The following is a 26,995-nucleotide window of genomic DNA, read 5'->3' on the forward strand; positions in this document are numbered from 1 at the left end:
CGATGGGTTTGTTCGGCGATATGCCGTGATTACCACGGCGCGAAAGCCACTGAGATCCAGACCCCATCATCCTCCTCAGCCAACCGTTCTCTCGTAGCCCGCATAACAAGCCCACCTCCATACTCGACCCAGTATAGCTCTCACCGGGACGGTCATTCTAACAATTAGGTCGCACGGTATACCTGAGACCTTCTCTACGGGCTACGGTATATCTACTCCAGTCCACGATACTGGGAGCTCATCATCTCCTTCCACCAATCTATCCACCTTCTTGGCACATATCCATACCTCGGACTGAATATATGACCACATACATTGCCGGGTTAGGGTTAGTCCGCTCTGTCTAATACTCTGTCTACTGAACAAACCACAACACTGCGACTACCCAATTTCGAACCCAGATCCTCTGCGGTCTATTTTGGGGTTTACTTCTCATATTTTGGATAAACATGGGTATACAGGTAGCTTAGACCATGACAGGATATCAAATCAAACCAAATCAATGCCCATCTATCCACCCATACCCATTCATTATCTGTAATTTGAAAAATTAGAACACCTAACCCCCAAACCCGGAGTACACCTTTCTTCGCCTTCCAACATAATTCTTTACCCGTACCGGAAATGCAACGAAGATAAAGAACTTGGAACCCTCATATTACAACTCTACCCACCACCGTTAAACACCATCTATCAAAAATACAAAAAGATAAATAAAAGTAGATAAATAAAATCAAGTAAATGAAGTAAATGAAGTAAATGAAGTAAATGAAGTAAATGAAGTAAATGAAGTAAATGAAGTAAATGAAGTAAATGAAGTAAATGAAGTGAAATGAAGTGGAGTGAAATCAAGGCAATGAACTGGAATAAATGAATGCTCATGCTCTATTAAACATCGCGCGTAGGGTATCTAGCTAAGGTACCAGAAACGGAGGACTCGAGGAGCGGCCGGCCATCCCATCTATCGCTATCAAAGGTGAGGTGAGGATGATTTCCGAGGGTCAAAGAAAGGAAGAGGTGGTGCGGTGTGGTCAACGCAGGCACGGACAGAATGGACTGGACTAAATGCCGGCTTTAGTCGGGCTGTGGGAATGTAGTGTAGTGTGGTGTAGTGTATTGGGTGGGTACATGGCTGGATATGGCTGAATGTTGGATGTATGGGATGGCGGGAGGCCGGATTAGTGGATTGTATGGATCCAGGTGGTAGATAGGTAGTGGGTTTGTGTCCAGGTATCTGGTCTGGGAGAAGGTTGTGGTGATGATGATGGTGATGGCAGTGGTGTTACGGGGAAGGTGGGTGGCCGTCCTCGGAAGGCGCGTCCAACTCGCTTTCGCTGTGGCTGTCGATGTGACTGCCACCTTCGCTCGGACTCTCGCTCTCAGCGCGCGCGAGTTCCTCCAACTCGTGCAGCTCGTTCAGCTCGTTCATTTCCTCCGGGTTGAGCACGCGACCTCCCAGTTTGATGTCATTCACATGGACGTTGTATTCCAGGGCTCTCTGGCCCTCTCGGATCAGCTCTTCCGTCCAACCCAGACACCGCTTCAGGCTCTGATTCATGCGCTGGCTGTCCGCCAGAAGTTCCTGGTGCTTGGCCAGGTCGATGAGGAATCGCTTCTCGTCTTGGGCGCGATGCTGAGGATCCTGCTCGGCCTGCGAGCTTGGACTCATCACCCCGTCTTCCATGGATTCTTCGTCGCTGAAATCGGACATTTCCTCAGGGGACCGGACGGACGAGTGCTCGCTCCCTTCTTCGATTTCGGTGGGGATCGAGAGCGACACGGACCGGCTAGATGGTGCCATAGATAGACGGCCGGACCGGCTGAGCCGTCGGTATCGGCGCAACTCCGCGTTTTGTTTCCGCATCTCGCGTTCTAGGGTGCGGTTGATCGCGAGAAGCGACGAGTTGCTAATCTCAAGATCGAGGATCTTTCGCTCTGTGCGCGCGTTCAGGGCCCCGTTGTTTCCCTGTCCGCTTTCTGACTTGGAGGGGCTCTGCATCCCGGAATTATGTGTGTCCACTGACGCGACAGACCCATTGCTGAAGACTCGCGGTCTGAGGCCGGGGAGCGGCTCCGACGCAATGTTGTTGGTGTCAACTCGCAGTTCGGATGATGATATGAGGAGAGGGCTCGGCCGTAGGCCTTCCCGGTGCGGGGGCGAGAGCCCGCTGTTTGCGGAGTCGAGACTCGACGACTTCATGTGTCGGACGGCGGGCACCGGTCGCGCTGAGACAGTGCTCAACGGCGGACTATGCACCTGGGACCCTGCCTCAAACGAATCGTCCAGGGAGCTGACCTGTGATGGGCCGTCGGACAGCCGTGGATTGGAGTCCACTCGGGCTGGTCGTAATCGCGGTGACGCCGACGGTTTCGAGGACACCACGGAGCGTGCCAGCCCCGTCGATCGCCGTTTATATGTCGTCCCCCCTACCTCGCTCACTGCTGTCTGCCTTTCCTGTGCGCCGTTGGCATAGATGAAGGTGGTGGACGGCGGTTTGCTCGGCAGTTTCGGGCGGGGGTCCAGCTCAGCCGACGTCGACCGGGCATCAGAGGCATGGAAGAACATGGGGCCCCCTGGGGCATTATCCGAAGACGAATTGGGCCGGGAGGTGTTGGACTCCATGGTCACCGTCCTGGCCCGGGTTGTTGTCCTTGGTTCCAGCAGCGCCCCCCGTACCGGGCTCCGCTCTGTCCGGAGACGCCCCGTATTTGACACCTGGCCCACCTGCGGTTGTGCCCATGACACATGGGGCGACTGCTGGACACCAGGCGTGCTGTTCGGGGAGGAGGCCGGGCCATCGCGTCTGCTGGCGCGGGAGCCGGAGCGAGGGGTCACGTTTGCACTGAGCAGGGATGGCTCGGGATCCCGCTTGGAGGAGGGGGCGGATGAGGGATGCTCGGAGGGGGTGAGGAGGCGCTTGGGAGTGCGGTAACCGCCAGGTGTAGCGAGCCTGGGGGTCAGGGGGGATTTCTGGGCGCGATGGAAGGCAGCGCTGAGGGCGGGAGTCAGAGGTTTGGCGACATGGCCGGTGTGTTGTTTATCGGCGTTCATAATGGCGGCGGCGGGAGTCGAGGGGCGGAAAGGAGGGCGACTCATGGCATTGCGACAGCAGTCGGGAATCTGCAAGCATGATGGCACCAGCCAGTGGAGCGATTCGATAGCCTCAGAGACCGTGCAGGTTGGGGAGGGGAGGGGCGAGGAGAGAAAATGGGTAGTGGGATGGGGAAGCAAGATGCTCGCTAGTTACGGAGTAGCAGCAGCAGAGTGGAGGAGAGCAAGACGAAAGACGAAGGCACAGAATCATGTTTGGGCAAAACATCCCCGCCCAATCCGGCTAGTGGCGCCGCCCCTTTCACCGCAACTGTGTGTGTTGCTGTCTGTCTGTCTCTCTTCCTCTCCCTCCCTCCCCTCTACATTCCTCACCCGCGACCATTCCCGACTATCCGGGTGGCTTCAGATCCCCCAGATCGTCCGTCTCGCCTCTCCCGTCAGCCTCAGTGAGTGGTTGGCATGGGCTGATGCGGCCTGCGACCATGGGTGAAGTCGGAGCTGGGCTGACTCAGCGAGGCAGCGATCACCCCATTCACTAGCACTACAGATGTAGTAGTTACTATATCTTCCCCTCTTCAAACTCCAACAGATGATGCGATGGTCCGATCCTGCGGGCGTTATCAAGGCGGATCTCTCCGATCCCTGGGAGATTCACCATGTCTGAGAGCTGGGGGCCTGGGGAAGCCACACGTGACTGGACTGCCCAGGCGGACGCAAGGGGCCGATCCAGGGTGCTGCTGGTAGGGCTGGATGCATCCACGTTGCGCCTGGTGTTCTGTCCACGTTGTGAAGACGATATATCATTGCAGCTGGCAATCATGTTTGGCGTCACTGGCATATATCCGGAGTCGGTGTACTAGATTTATCAGTCTGGTGTTTTGATGTTGGTTGCAAGGGTTGGAAGGTGGACGGATGGATAGTTATAAATAGCTCTGGGTTTAGTCCTCCCCAATAATCCCGGGAAAGTAAACAGGGTGGTGGCCGACCAACAACCTGGTTGTCTTCATGTTTGTCCTTGAGAAAAACCCTTTGTCTCGGCTCTCCCACCTTCAGGAATTTAGTTATTAGGTAAATACGCAGGAACTGTCACGGGCTCTCAACTAGACACAAGCATCCGTCACCCAAGCCGATTTATATTAGTTTCTACCCTTCTCTATCCGCGAAGGGATCCTCACTCTCAACACCAGCTTCTATGCCGTTCTTTCTCTCCAAAAGCAAGTGCCGCATACAATAAATTGATTATCCACTATTACTGTGGCTAATCTTATACCCCCCACCTAGACGGATAGTTATTTATTTATCCATGATTGCATCATATTTGCAATTTACACCCTCTCCCAATCGCAGCAATGGATACTGAGTGCCAGTGATTCATCTAGTTCATCTATTCATAATCATCTTTCTTTCTAACCCCCCACCCCCTTCTTCCCTCAGTTCCACCCTCATTAATATCTTACATCCTTATCTACTACTCCTCATCCACCCATTCTCCAATCAAGTCCAATTCAGATGTCTTCCCACCACTACCCCCAACACCGTCTTCCCTCTATTCATGTGGTAAAAAACAAAACAAAACAAAATGAAAAAGACCAGAAAAGAATCTACTCCGGTCTTCCATCGCCAACCTGCCCGCTGGTCTCCACGCCCACATTACAGGCAAGGTTATACTCCGCCAACGCCTGACTCTTCTTCACACCACTCAGGAACCCCTCCAGCGGGCAGAACCCGTTCACGGCGGCCTCGCAACCCGGAACTCCCTCCACCGGCACCGGTGCATCGTTCAACACCCACCGCACGAACTGGTTCGTGCCGTTCACGCCCTGGAGATCCGGGTTCTCGTACAGCGTCTCACCCAGGTCGGTGAGGTCCGTGTTGGCAGGACACGTCCAGATCTCGGAGACGAGACGCGCACCGAACGGTGCGATCTCGTTGAGCTTGAAGGTCCGGTTCGTGGGCACTTGCTCGGCAGTGATGTTGCCCGGGAGACCGTCAGGGCCGAAGTTGAAGTATTCGACGCCGAGGGCGGCGAGGACGGAGACAATCACGTCGTCGTGCGACATGTCCATGTACAGGGGTTGGTGGAGGGGGAAGGTGTGCGGGTTGCTGTCGTAGGTGACGTTGATGTTGGCGACGGGGCTAGTGAGGAGGTGGCCTTCTAGGCGGGCGGCAAGCTCGAGCACGTAGCCGATGCCTTGCGCGCGGCCGCTGGGGGATCCGAAGCCGTAGTCGCCGTAGAATTGCAGGTCGAGCTGGTAGGCGTAGGAGTTCCATTCGGATTCGGTGAATAGGCTGCAGAATGCGCTTGTGCCCAGGACGGCGTATTCGTAGGCGCAGAGGTTTTGCATCGCGAGAATGTCGTACGTCTCTAGGTGCAGGTCTGAGGGGAGGTATTGAGAGAAGCGGCTGATGGTGGGTTTGGTGTAGATGGAGAGGAATTCTTCGGCCGAGTCGTCGCTGCGGTTGTTAGTGTTGCTGCACAATGGGGTAGTGAGTTGGAGGGGGGCTCACCCTGGGTAGGTCGCCTCCGTGCAGGAGCCTGAGAGGGTGTTGTTGTAGCCACTGCCCTCGGGGATGATCACCAGGTCATACTGGGGGTAGGAGCTGTTGGCGCCGATGTTGCTGAAGAAGCCACCTGGTCCTGTTAAAACTGAATATCGAGTGTTTTGGGGGGGAGGGAGCATACTCAACCACCACCGAGCACTCTCCAGGATGCGCGCCTGGGAGGTCGTGCGGTACATGGGCTTGGCCCGCTTGGTGCCATTGGGGTACACATTCAGAGACTCATCCCAGTCGGCCATTCCGGCCGGTGCGCGGTACAGCGTGCGGCCGTACTTGGACCAGAACCACGCACCGGAGGTGGCTTCCGTGGCGGCCCCGGTGGGCAGCAACAACTCCGTACCCATGACATACTCCCAGTGGTTCAGGAAAGCCAGGGGACCGCGTCCGACGGGGACGTTGGGGTGCGCGGCGCTGTAGTTCTTCAGCTTCTGCGCGAAGTCCTCCATGCTGTCCGCATCGAGCTCGTAGGAGGTGGGGTAGCGCTGCGCATGACGGTGCAGGATGTGCGTCTGCGCGAGCTCGCAGCCGAGGGGCACGCCGGAGGGCAGAGAGAAGCCCGGACCGTCCTTGTAGGGGCTCAGGTTACCCCAGCTGGAGGTGAGGTCGAAGCCCGGGAAGGTTGAGCCGGTGGGAGCGGAGGCAGAGCCGGTGCTGGAGCTGGAGGGGAGAGCAGCAGCAGCGGAGGCCAGCAGGCAGACCGCCGTGAGGGGGGAGTGGAGGGATGGCATCTCCGAGGATGGATTGATTGATTGATTGTGCAGTCGGGTCAGATTGCCGATGGGCAGTGTGGTGTCCTATATAGGACAGACAGACGGCAGAAACAGTGGGACATGGTTAGCAAGCAGGTTAGCAGGCAGCGGAGTCCGTCGTATCAGTGAATGGCTCAGGCGATGATTCGCGGGGGGACGAAGGATGCAGGCACCGGTGCGGAGTCGAGGGTTCTGCTAACAAGGCTACTTGCGGCAATTGGTCGCGTGCGGGCCTGCCAAAGCGGGGGTTACTGAACACCGCAACTGAACTGAGACACACCGGGCCGATCGTTGGTCTTTAATTTATGGGCCGCTGCCGAGGATGACGAAGAACCTTCAATGGGTGGGTGACTCAACGCTTCCCAATTGAGGTGCTGGATACTCAATAGTATCTACTTAGTACTGCCTATGGCTGTCGTGGATACGTACAAAGCCTTCTACCGCGCAGTGTCATTTTCTTTTTTCTGCCGAGAGCCTGCCCTAAAACCAGGCCTGAGGCAGAATCATTATCCCGACGCCGTATCTCTGCCCCATATCTGATATCAGCATAAGGCCACTCCTGCAGCTTTAGTTTGATAACCAGCCACATGGTTGCCTAGACAATCCGGAGATCCCCGACCAATATCTTGATTGGTTATCAGCGCGGGTGTGGCCGTCGTGCAAGGGATAACCACGACGCGGGATGTCGAGATAGACATACAATCAGTGGCAGGGATATCTAACCCAACAGTCGTACTCCATATAGGCGGCGCACACGCGTCAGTCAAAGGTCAACGCAGCAGAGTAATCACACCACAATCTATTGCATCTAATCATACCCGTAGATGTGCAGGTCAAACGCTAGTAACAGCCCTATCCAACTATCCAGTCTGGGCCTCCAGATCAAAGGAAAACACGCAAAAAAGATAAAGTGATGGTATCTAGGCCGTGGCTTCCTCGTGCTCGTGCTCATGCTCGTGCTCGTGCTTGCTACCCTTCTTCTTCTTCTTGTCCTCCTTGCCCTTCTTCGTCATCGACTCCGCCATGAGCTGCTCGAACGCCATGAAGTCACCCTCTTCCTCGGGGTCACGTTCGGCCTGCGAAGTTAGCATGCATCAGACAAAAGACACATGAAGGTCTTACCTTGGCGTAGATGTTGCCTGCAATCACCAATGCATGGGCGCGCTCCACACGCTTCTCCAGCTTGATGCGCTTGTCGCCGAGCACCTGGTCGCACACGTCGCGGAGAACGCTCTGGATCTCGAACTTGCTGCCCCGCCACGCCGCCGCCAGGATCTTGCCCGTAACCTTCTTTTCGTATTCTGCCTTCTTCTCGTCTGTCCAGTCCTCGCCGCCGCGCTCCTCCAGCTTGGCCATCTCCTCCATGGTCATCTGCGCGTCAATGGCCGTCGAGATGGTGGTCCAAGTCTCCTTAGCCAACGTGCCCTTGTCCTTCAGGCGGGAAAAGAACCCAGAGATCCCGAGGAATTTCTGAGACTTCAGGAAGGAGGTCGCCTTCTGGACGTAGGTGGCGCCGATCGCGTGCAGGATCTCCAGACCAAACGATTCCATCTTCAGGTTCTCCACCTCCAGCCGGATCTTCTCCTCGAAGGCTCGAGTCACATCCTGACCCTTGTCGGTCTCCGTCCACACGCTGATCTTGTCCACCAGCTTGGTCGCCAGGGTGTTGACTCGCTCTTCGCGGGCCTTCTTGCGCTCCAGCTCGTAGGCAGCCAGGCGCTCCTGCTGCTCCCGGGATAGGCCCTTCTTCTTCTCCTTCTTACGCAGCTCCTTCTCCTCCGGCGACAGACCAGCTGCCTCCATCCGAGCCTCTTCCTCCGACTTGTCCATGATGGCCTGCTGGCCCATATAGCGGCGGGGCGTGCTAGTGCCCGAGCTGACGGATTCGGCGGCGGGCTTCTCGGACGCAGATGTGGACGCGGCGGCAGCGCCTTCCGTGGAACCCTTTGTGGCACCCTCTGTGGCACCCTCTGTGGCACCAGCCTCGGTCTCCTGTTCGTGGATGTTAAGCTTCTCCTCGGCGGAGGCGGCCAGTTCCTCCTCCTCCATCTGCTGCATCGTGATGTCCATGGTCGTGGTTAAGTCTTTCATGAGGGAGATTTCGCCGATAAGGTCGACGAAGGCATTGCCACCGAAGATCATGCCAAAGAACTCCGAGGGGTCCTCTTGAGGGACGTTAGCATTCAACCCCCCTGATCCAGCCAACTAGGTCTTACCGAAGCCACCACCGGGAACCGCATCTTCCTTTCCGAACTTATCGTAGCGCTTGCGCAGCTCTTCATCGCTGAGAACCTGATAGGCTTCACCGATCTACGGGAAAACAGACTGTCAGTATGGACTCTGGGACATCACCACATCACCGCAGGGGCAGCCTCACCGCCTGAAAGCGCGCATGCGCAGTCTCATCCCCGGGGTTCTTATCTGTATCCGTCAGCAACAGACGACTACTACACCTGCAGCGGCAGACGCACCGGGATGGGTGGTGATGGCGAGTTTCCGGTAGGCCTTCTTGATCTCGAGTTCCGTCGCAGTGGGCGGCACCCCAAGGGCGTCGTAGTAAGTGGTGTCGGCAACCATGGTGGGAAGTGTGAGCTGGACCCAACCACGCGAAGCAATATGCGGTGACCGAGGACTAGCAGTATACTAGTCGCTGCAGGGCAGAGGATAAGAACAGCAGTAAGAGGCAGGCGCGATGAGGTGGCTGTGCAGGGACGCAGCCGAATGGGATAATTTTTTCTGCCTGATGATGCTTTCCGACGGCAGTTTCGTCATGGCGGGGGAGCCTGAGCGTTTGCGCGGCGGCCTTGCCTTTCTGTCTACCAGCCTTCCTTGCTTGTTTGTTGTGTTTGTCCCGCGGGTAAGCTTGTGTGACCGTTACATACGGTTATTTGCCCGATTTGGCCAGCTCCGCCCGCACCCACGCCTGTAATACCCGTCATGCCGGGTCAGGGCGCCCGCTCGCGCTAAGCTGCCAGCCAGAGCCGCTAACCGCGCCAGTCAAATCTGCCCTTTAAAATTTCCATCGTCTTCTCCATCTTTTCTTCTTCCTCTCCTCTGCTTTCCTTCTTCCCCCCCTGATTACACCTCCTCCTCCTTCCCCTGTGTGTGCTGCTTTCTCCATCCCCTCCTCCTCCCACGCACCCTCCGGCCACAACTCATCCCTGTGTGCTCATCCTCCCCTCCTTTCGGCCAGTGAGGCATTCGCTCGCTGTGCTTGTACATTACTCCCATCCCTTCCCTTGGAATACTCGTTGACTCGGGCATTCTTTTACCTCCTCCCTTGCCGTTCTTTCGCTCGCGTAATAAATCCCTATACTTTCCTAATTTCTCCCTTTTGTTTGTGACTATTCGGTGGTGTCGGACACCTCGTGATCATGGGTCTCGCTTCGAATATCGTCTACTACACATTCCATCCCTCGCAGCTGAGGGCGATTATGCAATGGTTGGTCCCGGCCCATGTCCTCGAGCGCTCTGCTTCGGTGTAGTGTTTGTGCCAACGCTTACGAAGGCTTTGCCCGTGGTCATAGGAAGATCTGGCACTCACCTGTTCACGAACGCAATGAGAAGGACGAGACCGAGACTCAGAAAGCCTGCTTCAAATTCCTCGACCTGACGAGTCGGAGTTTCAGCGCGGTCATCAAGGAATTGCATCCTGAGCTGCTTCTGCCCGTCTGCGTCTTCTACCTCGTCCTCCGTGGGTTGGACACCATTGAAGATGATACGTCGATCCCTCTGGAAACGAAGGAGCCGCTGCTCCGAGGCTTCCAGGACTTCCTGGAGCAGGACGGCTGGACGTTCACCGGTAACCGCCCCGAGGAGAAGGACCGTGAGCTGCTGGTTCAGTTTCACAACGTCATCACCGAGTTCAAGAACATGAAGCCCGCCTACCAGGCGATTGTCAAGGACATCACCAAGCAAATGGGCAATGGCATGGCCGACTACTGCCGGAAGGCTGCGTTCGAGGACGCCAGCGTTGGCACGAACCAGGAGTACGACCTGTACTGCTACTACGTCGCCGGGTTGGTCGGTGAGGGACTCACCCGTCTGTTTGTAGAGGCTGAGTTCGGTAACCCCGCCCTGCTGGAGCGTGCGCGCCTGCAGAAGTCCATGGGTCTGTTCTTGCAGAAGACGAACATCATCCGTGACATCCGGGAAGACAATGATGACGGTCGCCGGTTCTGGCCCAAAGAGATTTGGTCCAAGCACGTCAATGACTTTGATGATCTGTTCAAGCGCGAGCACCAGGAGGCTGCCCTGAACTGCAGCTCCGAAATGGTGTTAAATGCCTTGGAGCATGTCGAGGACTGCCTCTTCTATCTGGCTGGACTGCGTGAGCAGAGTGTGTTCAACTTCTGCGCCATTCCGCAGTCCATGGCCATTGCCTCGCTGGAGCTCTGCTTCCGCAACCCTGATATCTTCGACCGAAACGTCAAGATTACCAAGGGTGATGCCTGCCAGCTGATGTTCGAGTCGACGCAAAGCCTGCGCATCTTCTGTGCTACCGTCCGCAGATATGCGCGTCGGATTCACAAGAAGAACAATCCCAAGGACCCCAACTTCCTGAAGATTAGCCTTGTTTGTGGAAGGGTAAGACCACCCTCCTGTGCGTTGCTTAACCACCTCTAACTTGTATAGATTGAGAAATGGGTCGAGACCATCTTCCCCTCCCAGAATGCCGAAGCTGCCCAGCGTCGGGTGACTGGTGAGCTGTCGGAGGCGGAGAAGAAGAAGGCGGAACAAGAGGCCGAGACGCGCCAGGACGTGTGCTTCATGATGGGTCTCATGGTGGTCATTGTCTTCATTGTCTCTATTGTGATGGTAGGTCTTTTAACTTTCTCTGCGAGCTCGCTAGCTGACTGGTATAGATTTTTACGGCCTGGTTACTCGGTGCTCGTTTTGACCTGGCGTGGCAGGAATTACGGAACGGCAACTTCCGGCCGCCACCGCGTGAGATCCGCGAGCAGCAACTGCACCAGGAGCTATAGCTGCACCTTCTACGGCGTAACGACATGATTGACATCGACTAATAGTTTGCGGCGGCTCATGTCCTATACCTTACCTTCTTGCCGGCCCGCTATATCTTACTAATATACTCTTTCATCCTCCTCTTCCCTCTCCCCCTCTTCTGTCGTACTGTTGAGTTGAACTAGCACGGATGTCAAATTGCGATCTAGTCCTTTCATGACTGTGGTTGTGCCGAAGAAGTGCTGAAATTGAGCGGATCATTCCCACCAGCGACGTACTAGATTTGTGTCTTCCAACTTAAGTGTTGAGGTGGCATACATCCATTGAGGACCTGGAACATATCGTAAACCGTATGATGAGATAGTTTAATAAATTGAATCAATGCAAATATTGTTGCAGACTTATCTTGAAAATCTTAAACCTTTCCCATGGGTAGCAAGAGTAAATGACCCGTAAGTATATTGAGCGTGGAATTTGCTGCGTTTGACGAGGACCCGAAAACGAAGGACTATCGCCCTCCTTACTGCCTTGAAGGGACTCGGAAAGTTTCTACCAATCCTTATCTGCTCAGTGGAAATCCCTGTCGGCCTTGGGACATACTCTTCTGGCACCACTAGTGCTGATAATTATGATAGATGCTCTAGACGAATGCAAGGGAGAGACATAATGTTAAGTAAAAATCTTGAGCTACTTTCAAGAGCACAAGAGCGGAAGATAGTTCCGCTACGCATTTTGTGACTAGCAGATACGAGTCATATCTTTCCGAAGGGTTCAAGCCCATAGAGGGAGTAACCCAGCATCGTATGATCGACACTGCTGAAGACGAGTAGCTAACAAGCCGTGACATCAAATTTTTACATCGAAAACAGTATAGCTCGGATTGCAAAGGAGTTTGAATTTCAGGACTGGCCAGGAGAGCAGCGTGTGCACATGCTTCTTAAAACAAGCAAACACTAGAAGGCTCTTTAAAGGGGGCATATCTCTTGAATTTCAGCTCTGATAGTACCAGGTTGATTGAAGTTTCTGCTGAAAGCACCATGTGGACCTGGAATCTTAATATACAGGAGAGACTGGGCTAAAAAGGAATTGCAAGGATAACGAGAGGGTGTTTGTTCACATCCCCTCACAGCTGCCAAGTAGCATCAGTGTCACATGTCGGGTTACAGGTCCGTGGTGAAACACCGAAAGAAATTATTGGCGTGCCTGTCTTTTCTCCCTACTCAACATGCATTCTAGCAGTTCCTTCTGCGTCATGTTTAGCAATTTGGTATCTCGACGGAACAAGGAGAAGCCAAAAATCGCACCAAATGCCATCTTCCGGCCTATCATCTTATGGGCCTCTTCTCACTTTCTCAGCAGAGGGCTCCACAGTCGCAACAGACTCGAACCCCGAGTCTTCCAACCGTACAATAACCAACCATGTGGAGCATCGCTACCGGGCTGGTGGATCACGAGTTGGGCATGAGCTCTTGCCTTTTCCAGAGACCTCTCCAGCTCAATGTTAGCCCCCGGGATCCAATTCCGGCTCCGTATGGATACGCGATGTCGTCAGCGGCCCAGTCAAAGCAGAACTGAATTCCCGATGTGAACCGGGTGGACTCCTTGTCCTTCTCCCCCGGAGGAACCCGCATCGCATTCGGGTCTACTTACGACGGCACCGTACGGACATGGAATATCGCCCGGGAATGTCTTCTTCTCCGCGGTGGATAAGACCTGGCTGGAATCGCGACTCTATAATATTCGTACTGGTTGGGTCACCTACAACGGTGCGAGGGTGGTGGCTTTGCCGGCGGATATCAATCCGTATCAGGTTGTTTTGAGGCTTAGGGATGGGCTGGACTTTTGGAGCGTATAGTGTGGGAAGGCTACCCTGCATGTGATTGTGACCTAGTGGGTATCTCTGGATAGATGTCCGTCAGCATCTACAGGGTCTAAAGTTGTAAAGGGGGCCTTTTGGCTTTCGGGGACGCATTCGTGGAAGTACCCTTGGTTCTCGCAGCCATTGCCCGGACGAATACCCGGGACCTTGCTGAACCCTAGGGACAGGAGATACCCTCCCGGAACCTTATAAGTCCTAAGCTCAGCCACTTATGCCACCAAAGGGGAGTGTCGAACGCGCTTCGTCAAACTCGGCCGGGTGGTATTCTTTGGAAATTCTCTCGGGTTGCCACTGGGCCGTTATGGAGCCATGGGTTTTGGGTGACGGGGGCTGTCTAGCAACGTGGGGAGGAAGTAGTTCTTGGGAGGCAGTCACGCCTTTTGCTGTCTGGATCTGAGAGAGTGGTATGCCCCTGGAAATTGGAATTAAGGTTGTAAATGGTGTGACTTCTGTCGGGAGAGGCTTTGGTTCTGGCTTGACCTGGCAGGTTGCCATGGGTGGTCGTGTCACGCAGGGATGACGTTTGAGTCAGGAAACATGGGAAAGTGGGAAAGCGGAAAAGGGCGTTTATACTCAATGGGCTATCCAGAAAGCAACCGCTGTGAGGAGTTAATTTGAAGGCCGAGCGCTATTTTTGTAGAGAGTGTTTCCCCGCTTGGAAGGAAGTGATGACAGGAAGATGTCATTCACAGCAGCATTTACTGCTTTGGGGTACCACCACAGTAAGCAAGTCTAGTGCTCTTCCACCTACAAGTAACCGCTTCTCACCCTCAAGCACGATGTCTGTCCTTCCTCGAACGATACAGAGAGGTTTTTTTCCTGTCACAGTGACTCCATATCAGAACAATGGCACGCTACGTCCCCCACTGGCTGCAAGGAAGCATCATTACCATCGCAAAAGGCGGCAACACCACCTCGTGGAAGCCTGTCGAATGCATGGCAGAATTGCCCATCGAGGCCTACCAGCACGATAGAATAGGCGACGGTAGAATGCCATACGTCCAGCTGGATCTTCTTTGCCACCGGGTCAGCGACACCAGCACCCAGGCTATCATCTCCGTCTTCCTACAGATCCCTTGGACAGGGACCGAGTCAGCACGCCGGGATGAGCGCGCCAAACAGGCGTCCCAAACGCAACCAGACGGCTTTCGGTTGCTGCTTGAGGCCTATAGAAGGCTCGATGCGGGGAATTGTACCCATACTCCATCATTCCTGGGGGCATCGGCCACAATTCAAGGATTGGATAGTTGGGTCCCCGGGGGCTTTGTCTATTATATAGGATATACCCAAGTCCCCGGCACCCAGTTAGGAAACAGCATGATCGGGAGGGGTTTCTTCTATGAATGTCCGCCTGAGAAACAGGATGTGATCCGGGAGGCATTCAAGGAGGCTTTGATGTAAGACATCCTCTTCTCACACATGCCTGGGAAACAGACCAGTGAAGGAACTGGCTGATAACGGCTGACCTTTTGGTAGCTCGATGGGTGAATGTGGGGTGGCCTCGCGGTCATTCCCCAATCCTCGCCATTTGTACTGGCTTGAAGAGAGCCAAAAGATGTCAGTTGCGCGAACCTTAACTTTCTCCCGGATTACCTCTGACGACGTGTTGAGTAGCTTCGTGACTGGGAGTTTCCAGGTGTCTAAGCGACCATGGGTGTGGGAGCCAGTCGAGTGGATTCGGTGGGGTTTGCAAGAACCTCCGGAGGAGGTTTTTCTTCTCGACTTGTGTGATGATCGGGGGTAGAGACGGCCCTTTCGCTTACGAAGGACAACCAGATGAAGTCATCGAGTTGGATATTATGGTTGAAGTGATCTGGAATGGAATCTGCTAGAACCAAGAGAAATGTCCGAAGACGGGATTTTGTGGAAAAACGAGCCCTTGAACAGAGCGGTGCATACCCGGCTTCACTCGTTATGACCTTCAGTTTCATTTATGTTGGCTCATCACCCCACCCAACAACAGTATTGGTCGTATCGCCGTGTCTGGTGGAAGAAAAGAGAAAAACGTACTTCCCTCCTCGGGTAAATTAGCCAGACTTTCTGTCCTCTCCCTTTCCAAGCCAAGCAAGTGGCAGTCAACCTGTCTCTCACGATGCAGACCTGAGCGTCTTTCCTGCAATTGACAAACTCCAGTTGCTCATGAAGGCAGGCAGGTGTACGAGGTTAGCATGGTGTGAGAATAGGGTTGTCCGTAGGGGGAGACAGAACGACACGACCATTGACGAGAAGGTAGTAAGTAGCCCCGAGAAAGAAACCAGAGGAGTACACCAGTTGGCCATGCACCGGGCGAGGCGAGCGTGGGTCTGGGGTTCGCTAGCCATATTCCTCGAAGGGATTTCCCATTTCTCATCGGATTAAAACTTCAGTCCGCACTCCAGGTTCAACTCGTACTTGAACACTGATTCATATGCCATCGGATCCAGGTTAATATCTAAGCTTTTTTCCTGTTTCTCGCGCTAACTTCCTGCCCAGCTGGCTAGGGACACACATCAGTGAAGAAGAGCGCGACTTATCTTGGAGCCAAACCCGCCGTGGTCAGATTCACTTTCTCATCCGCCACCAAGAGTGCCACTCAGTCTACAGTCATAATGAACAGTCCACATGATGTTTTTTTTTATGGATCCACGCGGTAATTTCAGGCCATGCAATGGAACTTCTACTGTCCTAGAAACTTGTAGCTCAGAGTCGCCGTCTTCAGTCCTATAACAGTGACCGTCTGTTCATCCCCAGGTACGATATCCATGGCGCTATCGCTGAACGTGGTTCCATCTCGTTCCTCGAATACCAAGCACTTGACTGGTTTCCGAGTGTTGATCTTGAACGTCTGCTGATCAGATGTTTCGTTGATCTTCGTCACCTCAAGACCGCGATCCCTAAAATCAAGATACTTGAAAGGCTGGGGCCAATCTACGTCTCGCGCGACAATCTCACCATCTAGCCAGAGTCGAGCAGCGAGGACATGTGGCTCTGTATCGATAGTATGATCAATGATGCCATCAACGACGTTGGTAGTCCCATTGGGTACAATGCGAACGTCGCGCACTATTCTCTCACGTATCTCAAGGCCGGTATCCACGGATACGAACTGGAGTTCCACCTTCCCGGGTATCTCCTCCTGGAGCGCACTAACAACCCAGAGCTCATACTTGCTTGTCTTCGGAGGCTGAGCATGGGTTACACTCCAGTCATGGTGTTCTCGCCGCACACCGATGGCTACTTGTTTCAGCACCCGGGCCACGGCGTAGAAGGCGGGCTTGGGCCGCAGGAAGTAGTCCACGATGGCCCATGAGATGGTTGGCCAGCAGTCATTAAGTTGCCAGAGCAGTGCACCACCGCAATGCCTCTCATCCCCCCACTGACGACGCCAGCCTCGGTATCCGAACATCATTGTTTCAGCCTGGACAACTTGAGTAAGGTAGATGTAAGTCTATGTTTCTTTGTTAGCACAGTGTCGAGTTCACGACTGTCACCGCATACCTCTAGATCATTTGCCGCTCGTAAGTTTTCCACGAGATATGTAGCAATTCGACGTTCATGTCCGTCGGCCTTGTTGTGAAAGTCAAGGACATGCGACTGCGGGTATTTGTCTTTTTCGTTTTCAACGAAGTACTCGATCGTGGACAGATGGGGAAACGCTTCCATTCCGAACTCGCTATTGAACCGACCGCCAAGCGTATCGAAGATCTGGTACTTTTCTTGTGTTCCATGCCAGACTACAATCTTGTTAATGTCATGCAGTCCATTTGGAGATATGTTCGCTTACCATTCCACTGGTGCATGTCACCGACCGTAGGATCGGATGTTATCTTGCCATCGCCCCATGGACTACCTGGATGATAGAAGGTCTTCGGAGAAAAACTCTCAACTACAGAGGGTAGAAGCTTTTCGTAAATATATCGCGCTGGGAAGTCGGTTTTCAACCAGTTCTCGGGATTCTTGTCCTCGTAGTTATATGTGAGCCCTGCTTGCTCCTGCACCTGGTAGTCCTCGTTGTTCCCGGCGTAAAGCACAATGGAAGGGTGATGTCGCAGCCGGCGCACGTTGTAGATTGCTTCTTGTTCGATGGAATCTAGCAGCTCGGGCCAAGTTGGATAGTTGCCGCAACCGAACATGAAATCTTGCCACACCAGAACCCCCAAATCATCGCAAGCTTGGTAGAAGCTGTCATCTTCATAGCAACCGCCACCCCAGACCCTAGAAACGTCAATACAGCGATGAATATTATCAATTGAGAAACGAACCTGACCATGGCCTGACGGCCCGCAACCATCAATTCAATCCATTTTCGATACCGTTCCGGGCTGATATTGGGGAGGATATTGTCCGCGGGAATCCAGCACGAGCCACCGCAGAATATATCAGTGCCGTTGATTCGGAAAAAGAAAGATTTGCCGTGCTTGTCAGGCTGCTGTATGACTTCAGCTGTCCTGATACCGATTTTTTTGACAAGGTTATGAATCTCGCTTTGATCTTTCTCCAACGATGCCGTGATCTCGTAAAGATTGGGCTCTCCATAGCCGTGGGGCCACCATAGATGTGGTTGGTCGACATCGAATGTCACCTTCGCGACCTTGTTTCCTGGAATGGCAGCTTGTCGGGCGATTTCCTTGCCGTGGAGACTTAGAGTGAAGTTCACCTTGTATGTAGAATTAAATTGCGCAGCATCCAATTCTGCAAACGCAGATATTTGAGCCGACTGATAACTGGAGTCCAGATCGACAGCCGTCCAGAGATCTGCGAGCCTTGCATAGTAAACCTCTAATCGCACTTCTCGCCAGATACCCGCAGTCATTAAGACTGGGCCCCAGTCCCAGCCCCAGTGGTATTGGGCTTTGCGAACGCTCATCCTGGCGGGATCTCCATTGAACGAGGCCCAGTTGTGCTTGGAATCCTGCTTCCGGAGCTCTCTGGCTCGCAACATGGCGCAGTCGAATTCAATTTCCAGAACATGTTCCCCCTCATTTTCCAGAGCTGTGGTAACGTCCACTCGATGCCCTTGGAACATGTTATTGCTCTCCAGAATCACGTTACTGTCCAGCTTGACAGTAGCAAAGGTATCCAGTCCATCAAACGCCAGTACAACTGCCGATCCCGCAGGGACAGCTGGTTTCTGTATCACTTTCCGGTATACCCATGATTTCTCGTTGACCCACCTGGCCGCTAGTTCGTTGAATCCCACATATGGGTCTTTCAACCTGCACGTGAATCGGGGCGGATATTAGCAAAGGATATACTGCACAGCATCATGGTGAGACGCACTTTCCGTTCGCCTGGAGATCCTGGTGAATAACAGAGGGGACTAAAGGAACTGGCATCCAAGCCTCAGGGGCCTTGTCCTCGCTGTCTTTGAAGTGCCATCCTGTGGCCAAGGAATACTCCGCAAGCCTTGCCATGGCGCGGTCCAGGCGGGGTAACGAGTCAATGACAATCTAATCGAGTTGATGAATTGGAATTCCTAGTTCAACTCTCAGGACCACGAGATCAAAGGTTGAATAAATACAATTCTCATATCCCGTTACCGATGGAAAACACCCGTTGGACGGGATGGGATGTAGACGGTCCATCATGGCCGAAGAAAGTGATGCCTTTCGTGGGGGAGCTCCGCGGAGAGATCCCCGCGCCCCACGTGCTGCCCCTTCCTATTCGGGCAATCCCCTGGCGGGGGCTGGTCCGTTCCCAATGCGGCCTAGTGCCGACTGCCAGTCGCGTCCAACACACTCACGGACGGAACTCGCGTTCTCTCTCATACATCGAGAGAGCACTTTGCTTCATCATCATGTCCGATCCGGCCAGCAGAACTCATCACAAGAACCTTCCTCACTAGTCTCAGTGCAACAGTGATTCCTTTCGACATCTCTCCTCCGGCTCCGTCGGGACAGATTCCGGATACCCTTCCATATCCGAATAGTATTGAGCTGAGACAGGCCTAATAACTCTTCCCACCTTTCCTGTTATGGCATGGGGATGGCCCCGTGCACAGCCTGGGGAGTCTTGACCGGTAGGAGTTTCCTCCCGTTGTCCGAGCGAGAGAGGACCTGACAGCCTTGAAGATCACCCAGGGGATCGACCACCTTTGACCTTCCACTGCATCTGTCTTGGTTTGGCTGTCAGGGTGGCTTGGGGACATCAAACAATCAGGTGACACCCTGACCTGGGGGCTTTGCTCGTGAGGTATATCCTCCGGTTGCTTTTCGCCACTAGCCTCCCCTCGTCGCTCGAACATAGCTCATGCCATGGACAACGCTACGGGGGTGACAGCCTAAATTCTGAGCGCCAATAACCGAACAACCCCTCCCCTCATCTTACCTCGGCATCTGACCCTGCTCCGTTAGGTATGATTCGCGACTAAATGGTCTGCCCATCGGATCAGGTGCTGCCCTCACTTGGCGTGCATGTGAACAGGAGAAAATGTCGCATCTTGGCACTGCTTGAGATTAGCCTGTTTACCAGCGCCTTCTTCGCTAAGGGTTTGACTATTGGAGATCATTTCGGCGCTTCGCATTCTCTTCCCGACGAGCCGAGATGATTGTCGTGTATAATATCCTCTGTCCCTGGGACGGTTCGGTTCGTTCCGAATCGTCGGTTGCTTGGACCATTTCTCAGACTAGCTCCGAGGACAGACGCGCTGCCCTCTGTTCTGGCCTCTGCGTTGAATCTTCAAATGGAGATCTCAACAAATATCACATCTGAAGTTATGGTGAGAGCACCAGCGGAAATGGAGCATCGCGGGTCTCTGGAACCGAAGTCCAACAGGCACCCATTCAACGGCGCTCTGGCATCTGACACCTTCCCGGGCTTTAATTAAATTGGGATGTGGAAGTTGGCCACCTTATGCGGGGTCGAAGCTTCAATTGGCGGACGCGATCCCCCCTAATGATCGAGCGCGAGGGCCCTGCAGATAGACAGAATAACGAACCCTGATCTAATTTCTCGAGCTTCCGGTCGCCGTCAAGGTGACCCAGGAGCAGTAAGCTGTCAACTTGCGGATGGAAGGGTGCTCTTGCACCGAGCTATCTGCCGATAATTTCCGGGACGCCGTGTCACACATCTGAGGCAGATGCTTTCTACTCACTTCCTGACCACTAGAGTTCTCAGCAGCATCGGCCTCTCATCAAAATCGTGCGGGTGCCTATATTCATTACCCTGCAGGATTGCTCGGGCGCTTCCATTTTGCAGAAGCGGACCCTTGCAGCCCATGTATTCCAAGCTCGTGACCTTCCCATCAAGAACAAACGATAAGCCCCGTGTTAATGAGCGGACGAAGAAGAAATAACGAGGCCTCTCGTCAGGATCCTGGGGCGTTGACTTCTTCATGCTGACTTTGTTAATGCGCTACTCACACTTGGGCAACTCAAGGGGCGTGGTACCCACCGAATCCTAGGTTTACCACGTTTTTCTCACCTGAAGATCGTGGCTCAATACCACCCCCTTACAGGTAGAAGCGCCCTCCGGACATCATAGCGTCCAGGTATAATCTCGAGTGAGAACTCGCTATTGGGCGGGAAATCACGGCTGAAAGGAGAACAGACCACTCGGTGTTGTTTGACGACTGTGTGGGCGCATCACACAACCCTTTCTCGCATGCATTCTCACACTTGAACCCTTGGTATAATTAGGACACTGGGTGAGAATGATCCGTAGAGAGGATATTCGCAGGCTTCTATTGGCGAGCCCGCATAACCGACCGACAGGGGCTAAAGGTCGGTTCGTTGCCAGGCATGCAGAAACCGGACAGAAACGGTCGCGTCCCCCATAAAATAAATTAAAAGGGAGAAATGCGGGGGTGGGGGTGAGCTGACTGCTGAAGCCCATGCCTCCAGGGCCTGTTGGGCACCGCAAGGGCTTCGGTTCGGCGCGTGGAGTTCTCAGGGTCGAGTGTGCTGATGGTCACCATCCTCGCCGCTAATACACCCGGGTCGTCCTGCTCGCCCCCAGATGGTTGTTTTGGTGTTGCTCTCGGGATATATTTGGTTTTTCTTCCTCCCCATTGTCTACGTCTGCTGGCCATGATCTTTCCTCCCAAGACAATGGCAACTGCAGCAACTAACTGATGACATGCATTAACTAACTGGGGCCTCTGTCTTTTCTTTCATTCGATCTCCTATCACTGCCTCTGGCAAACAGAAATCCCTGCATTTTGTTGCATCTAACCTGCTGGTCTCCCTGCGACTTGGTGCCAATGGCGCCTTTTAGTTAACTACGCCACCCAGACCTGTCTCAACTGAATGCCACTTTGCATCGGTCCATCGAAAAAAAAAACTGCAATCAACACCATCAGATACAACCATGTTCCATACCTTCGAAGGGTTCGAAAACCCTGCCCTGCCGAGCTCTGCTGGGGGGCGCAACCAGCGTCAACAGTCTATCGGACGCCGGATCACCACACTCCGGGCCTGCACGTCCTGTCGGCATCGGAAGATCAAATGCGACGGCGAGAAGCCTTGCGAGGCCTGCAGATGGTATAAAAAGGCAGACTTGTGTCAGTATTCAGACCCTCGGCCATCGCGAAGGTACGAATGAATCATCTCTTCCGCTATAGGGGTTTGTGAGGACAAGACTAATTCATACCTCGACACCCAGGCATGTGGAGAAACTTTCGACCACCGTGGATGAGTTCCGGGGAGTGCTAGAGAAGCTTTTTCCCGGGATCCCAGCGGAGAACCTAGTGAATTTGCCTCGTGAGACGCTCCTAGAGCTGACGGGAACTGGGTCATCCCAGATCGTTGTGCAGGCGCCACACCCAGGATCACCAGCCACCTCGGCGTCTGTTGAAGCACATGCATCTCCAGCCTCCAGTGAAGATGAAAACCTCGAGTCTCTACAGACAATACCTGATCACACAAGAGACGTTGGAAACCTGAGGAACGCCGAATATTCGAGTACTATATCCGATGATGTCAATGCTTTGTCTCTTTCAGCTACACAGCCATCCTCATATCTTGGTGTGTCTTCTGTGCATGCCGTGCTGAAAGTGATTGTCTGGCTAGAGCCGAACTGCCTCTCTTACATCTCTCGCACTCCAGCTGCTGGTGCTGGTAGAGAATCCGTCATGGATATCGCTTCCCCCGAGAGCCAGAGCTGGCAGCCCCAAGGGCCCCGACAACGCCATGGTACGCCAGCGCCCTCTCAGTTGCAGGTACCTGAGTCACAATTGCTTGACGCTTACTTCACATACTTCCAACCGTTTGTACCAATGTTGGACGAACAATCTTTCCGCCAGACCCACCTTACTTCATGTCGGAAAGATGAGCAGTGGCTCGCATTGCTCAATATTGTCTTTGCCTTGGGTAGCATAGCTGCTTGCCCTGCGGAGGACCTGTCTCACAAAGCCTACTATATGCGCTGTAAAAGCTACCTGGTGTTAGAATGTCTTGGATCCCCACACGTGGAGACTATTCAGACACTAGGTCTCATGGGTGGTTATTATCTTCACTACACCAGCCAACCCAACCTTGCGTACTCTATTATGGGTGCCGCGTTACGCATGGCTGCTGCTCTGGGCTTACACAAAGAGATTTCCGACAGTCAACCTGGGAATAGTCGTCAGAGGCTAGCTACAATTGACCAGAAACGTCGCGTATGGTGGTCCTTGTTTTGTTTAGACACATGGGGTGGCATGACTCTAGGGCGACCAAGCATGGGCCGTCTCGGGCCGACTATCACTGTGAAACTTCCCCATTATAGAGAAACGGTACGTCAATTATGTGGCTTCGATGGCTATTACTGACTTATTTAGGGTAATGTACTCGATATTCTCCCTCTCTTGGAAAACGTCCGCTTTTGCAAAATCGCCACCCAGATCCAGGAGGTTCTGGCGGTGTCGCCATTGACAAAGCATCATGAAATGGCACACCTGGATAGCCAGCTTCTTGAATGGTATGCTAATCTCCCGTATATCCTCAAAGACCATGAACCATGCTCGGAGTCTATCGCAAGTACGAGAACAGTCATGAAGTGGAGATATTACAATCAGCGCATGCTCTTGTATCGCCCTACACTCCTTAGCTACGCCATGCGCCGAGTACCCTACATTGTACTCAGGTCTGAAGAACGAACAGCGATCGAAAGGTGTAGAGAAATGGCAGAAGCTACCATACAGGATGTGGCTGCCAAGGCCCAGCTCCATCAGATGTCCGGCTGGAACGCCGTATGGCTTATATTCCAGGCCTCAATGGTTCCGCTTCTGGGTTTGTTCCTTAATGACGGCACAGTTGATGACCCACGAGCTACCCTCGAGGCATGCCAGGCACAGGTGCAAACAACGATGCTTGTTCTGGCACGACTCCAGCCTTGGAGCCCAACTGCAAAGTCGACGCTGGAGGCCGTCTCGCGGATATATGAATCCAGCAAAAAGGGCTCTCAAGTATCCGGGGAAGCCCACAGCGATGGCTGTGCTACTTCCTGTGAAGAGAGCATTCCTGGATCGGTTTCTGGGGTTTCTCCGCCACAGTCCGACCTCAATCGGGTGATGGTTACCAACCCGCATGGATACATCGATCCGCTCGAAACTCCTTTCATTGATGACTCGGCTGGTCAGTATCTTTGGGATTTCCTCAGCTGGAGCGACAGCAACTTGCTGCAAGGGCTGGCCGAATTAGACAATGTGAACGATGCCATACTGTTTGGCCAGGAGGAGAGAAACGGGAAGTACGGCAACACTGGTGCTGCTTTTTTTGGAGGCCAGGGTGATCCAGCATACTTTCTCAACCAGAGCACATCTTTCTACTGATATTTTTCATTTTTGTTTGGAACATATTGGAATGATGCAGGCTCATGGATGTCGGTCACTATGAACTTCGCCTCTTGTTTTTTTCTATATGTTTCCTATACATTCACCCATTTTCTCTTGTATGATTGGATCCACAGCTGTTGGTGGTGAAACGTGCTATGAACGATGCATGTTCGGGGACACGATGTTTTTTTCAACCCAGTACGCTGGCTTTGTTGTGGCAATTATATATGGACAAAACTGCCTCTTTGCTTCTTGTGCTTGTCTGTATGATTCAGTAGCAAACGATGTAGTGATAACAGGACCGGTGGGATTTGTGAACTATCAAGGGCAGTTTCATATGTACCACAGCCTCGCCATGGCCTCATGCGTCCGACATCTACTCGAAGAACCGATTTCCCGGCCGTGGCAAGCCAAGATGCTCCCTCAAGGTCGTGCCCTCATAGTCGCGACGAAAGATACCTCTCCGTTGCAACTCGGGCACCAACCTCTGCGTGACATCCTCGAGACCCTGCGGCAAGAAGGGGAAAGCGACAGTGAATCCATCCGCAGCCTCCTCTTCCAGCCAAAGCCCCAGCTCGTCAGCCACCGTCTCTGGGGTGCCCACAAACGCCAGCCCCGAATAACCTCCATATCTCTGCGCCAGCTGCCTCACTGTGAGCCCTTCATCCTTCGCCAGCTTGAGCACTCCCTCCCTGCCCGTCTTGCTCGCATTGGTCTCAGGCAAGTCCCCCGGCAGCGGTGCATCCGGGTCAAACTGCGACACATCCGTTCCCAGCGAGACACTCAATGAGGCAATCGCACTATCATAGTGCACCAGGCTATCCAACTTCAACCTCTTCTGCCTGGCCTCCTCCACCGAATCCCCAATGACAATAAACGCCGCCGGCAGAATCTTCAAATGCTCCCTCTTCCTCCCCGCCGCGACCGCCCGATCCTTGATATCGCGATACAGCGCCTTGGCGGCCTCCAAGTCCCTGGGCGAGCAAAACACCGCCTCGGCCGTCTCCGCCGCCAACTGCCTCCCGGGCTCCGACTGTCCTGCCTGCACGATCACCGGCCACCCCTGCACCGGTCTCGCAATATTCAGGGGCCCCTTCACTCGAAACTCATCTCCCACATGATTCAACACATGCATCCTCTCCGGGTCAAAATACACGCCACTTCCCGCATCCCGCACAAACGCATCATCCGCAAAGCTGTCCCACAGGCCCGTCACCACATCATAGAACTCCCGCGCCCGCTTATACCGCTCTGCATGCTCGACATGCTCGTCCAGATTAAAGTTCCTCGCGCTGTCCGGGTTCGCCGTCGTCACGATATTCCACGCCGCTCGCCCGTTACTCAGATGATCGAGGGACGCGAAGCGCCGCGCGACGTGGTAGGGCAGGTCGTATGTCGTGGAGGCTGTGGCCGCGAGTCCGATCTTGGAGGTGATGGCAGAGAGCGCCGAAAGGAGAGTGAAGGGCTCGAAGGAGGTCACTGTGTGGCTGCGCTTTAGGGCCTCCACGGGCATGTTCAGCACGGCCAGGTGATCCGCCATGAAGAAGGCGTCGAATTTGGCGGCTTCTAGTGCCGTGATGAAGGATTTCAGGTGCGCGAGGTTGAAGTTCGCGTCCGGGTAGGAGTTCGGGTATCGCCATGCGCCGGTGTGGAGGCTTACGGGGCGCATGAAGGCGGTTAGGTGGAGGCTTTTGTGTTCGGTCATTTTGGTTGTTTTTGCCGTGGTTGGGGAAGAGGTGTAGAGGGAGGTGAATTGTTTAGGGTTGTGGCTGGGTGGAGTAGGTAAGTAGTTGGTAGTTATCAAGATAGTAGTAGTAGTGAGTGGGTGAGAAATACAATGGTCACGAAAAATAGAAAGTGAATCCACTATCGAGGAGGGGATGGTTCAAGCAGCTTATATAGGTCTGCAGGACAAGCTAACTATTACAGGCTTACAAATAAACCCAGGCTGATGCCATTCGCAATGCGGGATGCGGGAATCACGACATCGAGGGCGGGGTTGCGCCACGGCATGAGGTGAGCAGAGCATCATGATACTCCGATGTCTTCCCTCCACGCAGGCAATGCCCTGGACGGACAGCCAAAGTTGAAAGTCATATTGGATCCGGCCGTACACCCGAGCATATTTACTTACCTACTCAGATTAAACTGGCCAGTTGTCTGTCTCCAGGTTAGCAAGGAGCTATAGGCCGTGCCCAGAAGCTTTGCGCCTTCCAATTGCTTACACTCATGGTTTTTTTGATCAGCAGTCTTGTGTCGTGCGGTGTTCGGCGCGAGCCACCCGTCGTCTTCGGTGGGGAGAGTCCACGGGTGATACACCCTGGGCGTGGAATCCGATCTTGTAGCGCGTTTGGGGATTGATTGGATGAGGGTCGGACGTATAACCTCCCATTAGAGTGTCGCAGATCGCATTTCAATACGCCAACATGCCGTTGTTTGGTGGATGAAAGGCCTTTGTTGCGTCGCGTCCACGTCCGGTACTTCGATTGCTCTCGTTTCCAATCGTCGTGGATTTCAGGACCGTATGGTCATGGTCTCTCTTCCTGGAGCGCCAGGAGGGGAAGTACTTCTTACTTCTTTTGCCGCAGTGGCGCTCGTTGATGGATTCGGAAGGCACCGTTCTGCCTTGGCGCCTTGTTCTCGTTTCCAATAACCCCCCCCCCCCCCCCCCTTCCTCCTCCTCTTCGCCCACCCGCGTCCCGAAATTGTCGCCGCTCTCCTTCCGCCCATCCTTCGCCATCATCATCAGCACTAGCCATCGAAGCCTTCAAGCACTGTGATCTCTACCACATTAGAAGCCGGTATCACCACCTTGGGACGTCCTCCATTATCAGAATGCTAACTAAATGGCAGCGGGAGTGGGAGAAGAGAAGTAGAAGAGAAGTGGAAGAGCCTCCTGTTGACATGGTCACTAGTCCAAGCGGGGAGTGCTCCTTTCGCCTCTGTGGCCTCCCCACCTCCACCTTGACAGAATGACTGGTTCGAGTGTCCGCTCCAACAGCTTCAGTTCAGCCAGACGCTATGTATCTCTGGACCAAAGTCTGCTCTCGACTGGAAAG

At 53.8% G+C, this 26,995-nt stretch overlaps 9 protein-coding genes across 9 annotated transcripts; 4 read left to right on the forward strand and 5 right to left on the reverse strand.

The window, feature by feature from the left end:
• Positions 1 to 1,282: 1,282 nt before the first annotated feature.
• On the reverse strand, positions 1,283 to 3,052 carry BO70DRAFT_372341 (uncharacterized protein; the record flags this gene model as incomplete). The annotated part of the gene is made up of 1 exon (XM_025544845.1): positions 1,283 to 3,052. One exon carries the CDS (start codon positions 3,050 to 3,052, stop codon positions 1,283 to 1,285), a length of 1,770 nt encoding a protein of 589 aa, XP_025397785.1.
• Positions 2,765 to 3,577, forward strand: BO70DRAFT_70580 (uncharacterized protein). Its single transcript, XM_025548662.1, has one exon. It carries the CDS (start codon positions 3,054 to 3,056, stop codon positions 3,540 to 3,542), a length of 489 nt encoding a protein of 162 aa, XP_025397786.1. The 5' UTR covers positions 2,765 to 3,053; the 3' UTR covers positions 3,543 to 3,577.
• A 927-nt stretch (positions 3,578 to 4,504) lies between these two features.
• Positions 4,505 to 6,512, reverse strand: BO70DRAFT_363564 (histidine phosphatase family protein). The gene is made up of 3 exons (XM_025543603.1): positions 5,736 to 6,512; positions 5,561 to 5,684; positions 4,505 to 5,506 (listed from the first exon to the last, which is right to left on the reverse strand). Exons 1-3 carry the CDS (start codon positions 6,337 to 6,339, stop codon positions 4,654 to 4,656), a joined length of 1,581 nt encoding a protein of 526 aa, XP_025397787.1. The 5' UTR covers positions 6,340 to 6,512; the 3' UTR covers positions 4,505 to 4,653.
• Positions 6,513 to 7,121: 609 nt separating this feature from the next.
• BO70DRAFT_363565 (DnaJ domain protein) lies at positions 7,122 to 9,128 on the reverse strand. The gene is made up of 5 exons (XM_025543604.1): positions 8,832 to 9,128; positions 8,738 to 8,787; positions 8,577 to 8,670; positions 7,483 to 8,525; positions 7,122 to 7,436 (listed from the first exon to the last, which is right to left on the reverse strand). The coding sequence occupies exons 1-5, from the start codon at positions 8,935 to 8,937 to the stop codon at positions 7,281 to 7,283; spliced, it is 1,449 nt and encodes a 482-aa protein (XP_025397788.1). The 5' UTR covers positions 8,938 to 9,128; the 3' UTR covers positions 7,122 to 7,280.
• Positions 9,129 to 9,672: 544 nt separating this feature from the next.
• On the forward strand, positions 9,673 to 11,726 carry erg9 (bifunctional farnesyl-diphosphate farnesyltransferase/squalene synthase). The gene is made up of 4 exons (XM_025543605.1): positions 9,673 to 9,802; positions 9,888 to 10,947; positions 10,996 to 11,178; positions 11,226 to 11,726. Exons 1-4 carry the CDS (start codon positions 9,735 to 9,737, stop codon positions 11,343 to 11,345), a joined length of 1,431 nt encoding a protein of 476 aa, XP_025397789.1. The 5' UTR covers positions 9,673 to 9,734; the 3' UTR covers positions 11,346 to 11,726.
• A 2,100-nt stretch (positions 11,727 to 13,826) lies between these two features.
• Positions 13,827 to 15,120, forward strand: BO70DRAFT_70694 (uncharacterized protein). The gene is made up of 3 exons (XM_025548666.1): positions 13,827 to 14,601; positions 14,681 to 14,761; positions 14,819 to 15,120. Exons 1-3 carry the CDS (start codon positions 14,051 to 14,053, stop codon positions 14,946 to 14,948), a joined length of 762 nt encoding a protein of 253 aa, XP_025397790.1. The 5' UTR covers positions 13,827 to 14,050; the 3' UTR covers positions 14,949 to 15,120.
• A 591-nt stretch (positions 15,121 to 15,711) lies between these two features.
• On the reverse strand, positions 15,712 to 18,863 carry BO70DRAFT_70745 (beta-mannosidase). Its single transcript, XM_025548667.1, has 5 exons — positions 18,464 to 18,863; positions 17,446 to 18,399; positions 16,968 to 17,398; positions 16,682 to 16,917; positions 15,712 to 16,631 (listed from the first exon to the last, which is right to left on the reverse strand). The coding sequence occupies exons 1-5, from the start codon at positions 18,595 to 18,597 to the stop codon at positions 15,861 to 15,863; spliced, it is 2,526 nt and encodes an 841-aa protein (XP_025397791.1). The 5' UTR covers positions 18,598 to 18,863; the 3' UTR covers positions 15,712 to 15,860.
• A 2,390-nt stretch (positions 18,864 to 21,253) lies between these two features.
• Positions 21,254 to 24,123, forward strand: BO70DRAFT_70690 (putative C6 transcription factor). Its single transcript, XM_025548665.1, has 3 exons — positions 21,254 to 21,714; positions 21,785 to 22,895; positions 22,941 to 24,123. The coding sequence occupies exons 1-3, from the start codon at positions 21,491 to 21,493 to the stop codon at positions 23,931 to 23,933; spliced, it is 2,328 nt and encodes a 775-aa protein (XP_025397792.1). The 5' UTR covers positions 21,254 to 21,490; the 3' UTR covers positions 23,934 to 24,123.
• Positions 24,124 to 24,127: 4 nt separating this feature from the next.
• BO70DRAFT_363573 (LLM class flavin-dependent oxidoreductase) lies at positions 24,128 to 25,797 on the reverse strand. Its single transcript, XM_025543606.1, has one exon. It carries the CDS (start codon positions 25,639 to 25,641, stop codon positions 24,313 to 24,315), a length of 1,329 nt encoding a protein of 442 aa, XP_025397793.1. The 5' UTR covers positions 25,642 to 25,797; the 3' UTR covers positions 24,128 to 24,312.
• Positions 25,798 to 26,995: the final 1,198 nt, after the last annotated feature.

The sequence above is a fragment of the Aspergillus heteromorphus genome (genome assembly GCF_003184545.1).
Source record: "Aspergillus heteromorphus CBS 117.55 chromosome Unknown BO70scaffold_19, whole genome shotgun sequence".
In the NCBI taxonomy this organism is placed as follows: domain Eukaryota; kingdom Fungi; phylum Ascomycota; class Eurotiomycetes; order Eurotiales; family Aspergillaceae; genus Aspergillus; species Aspergillus heteromorphus.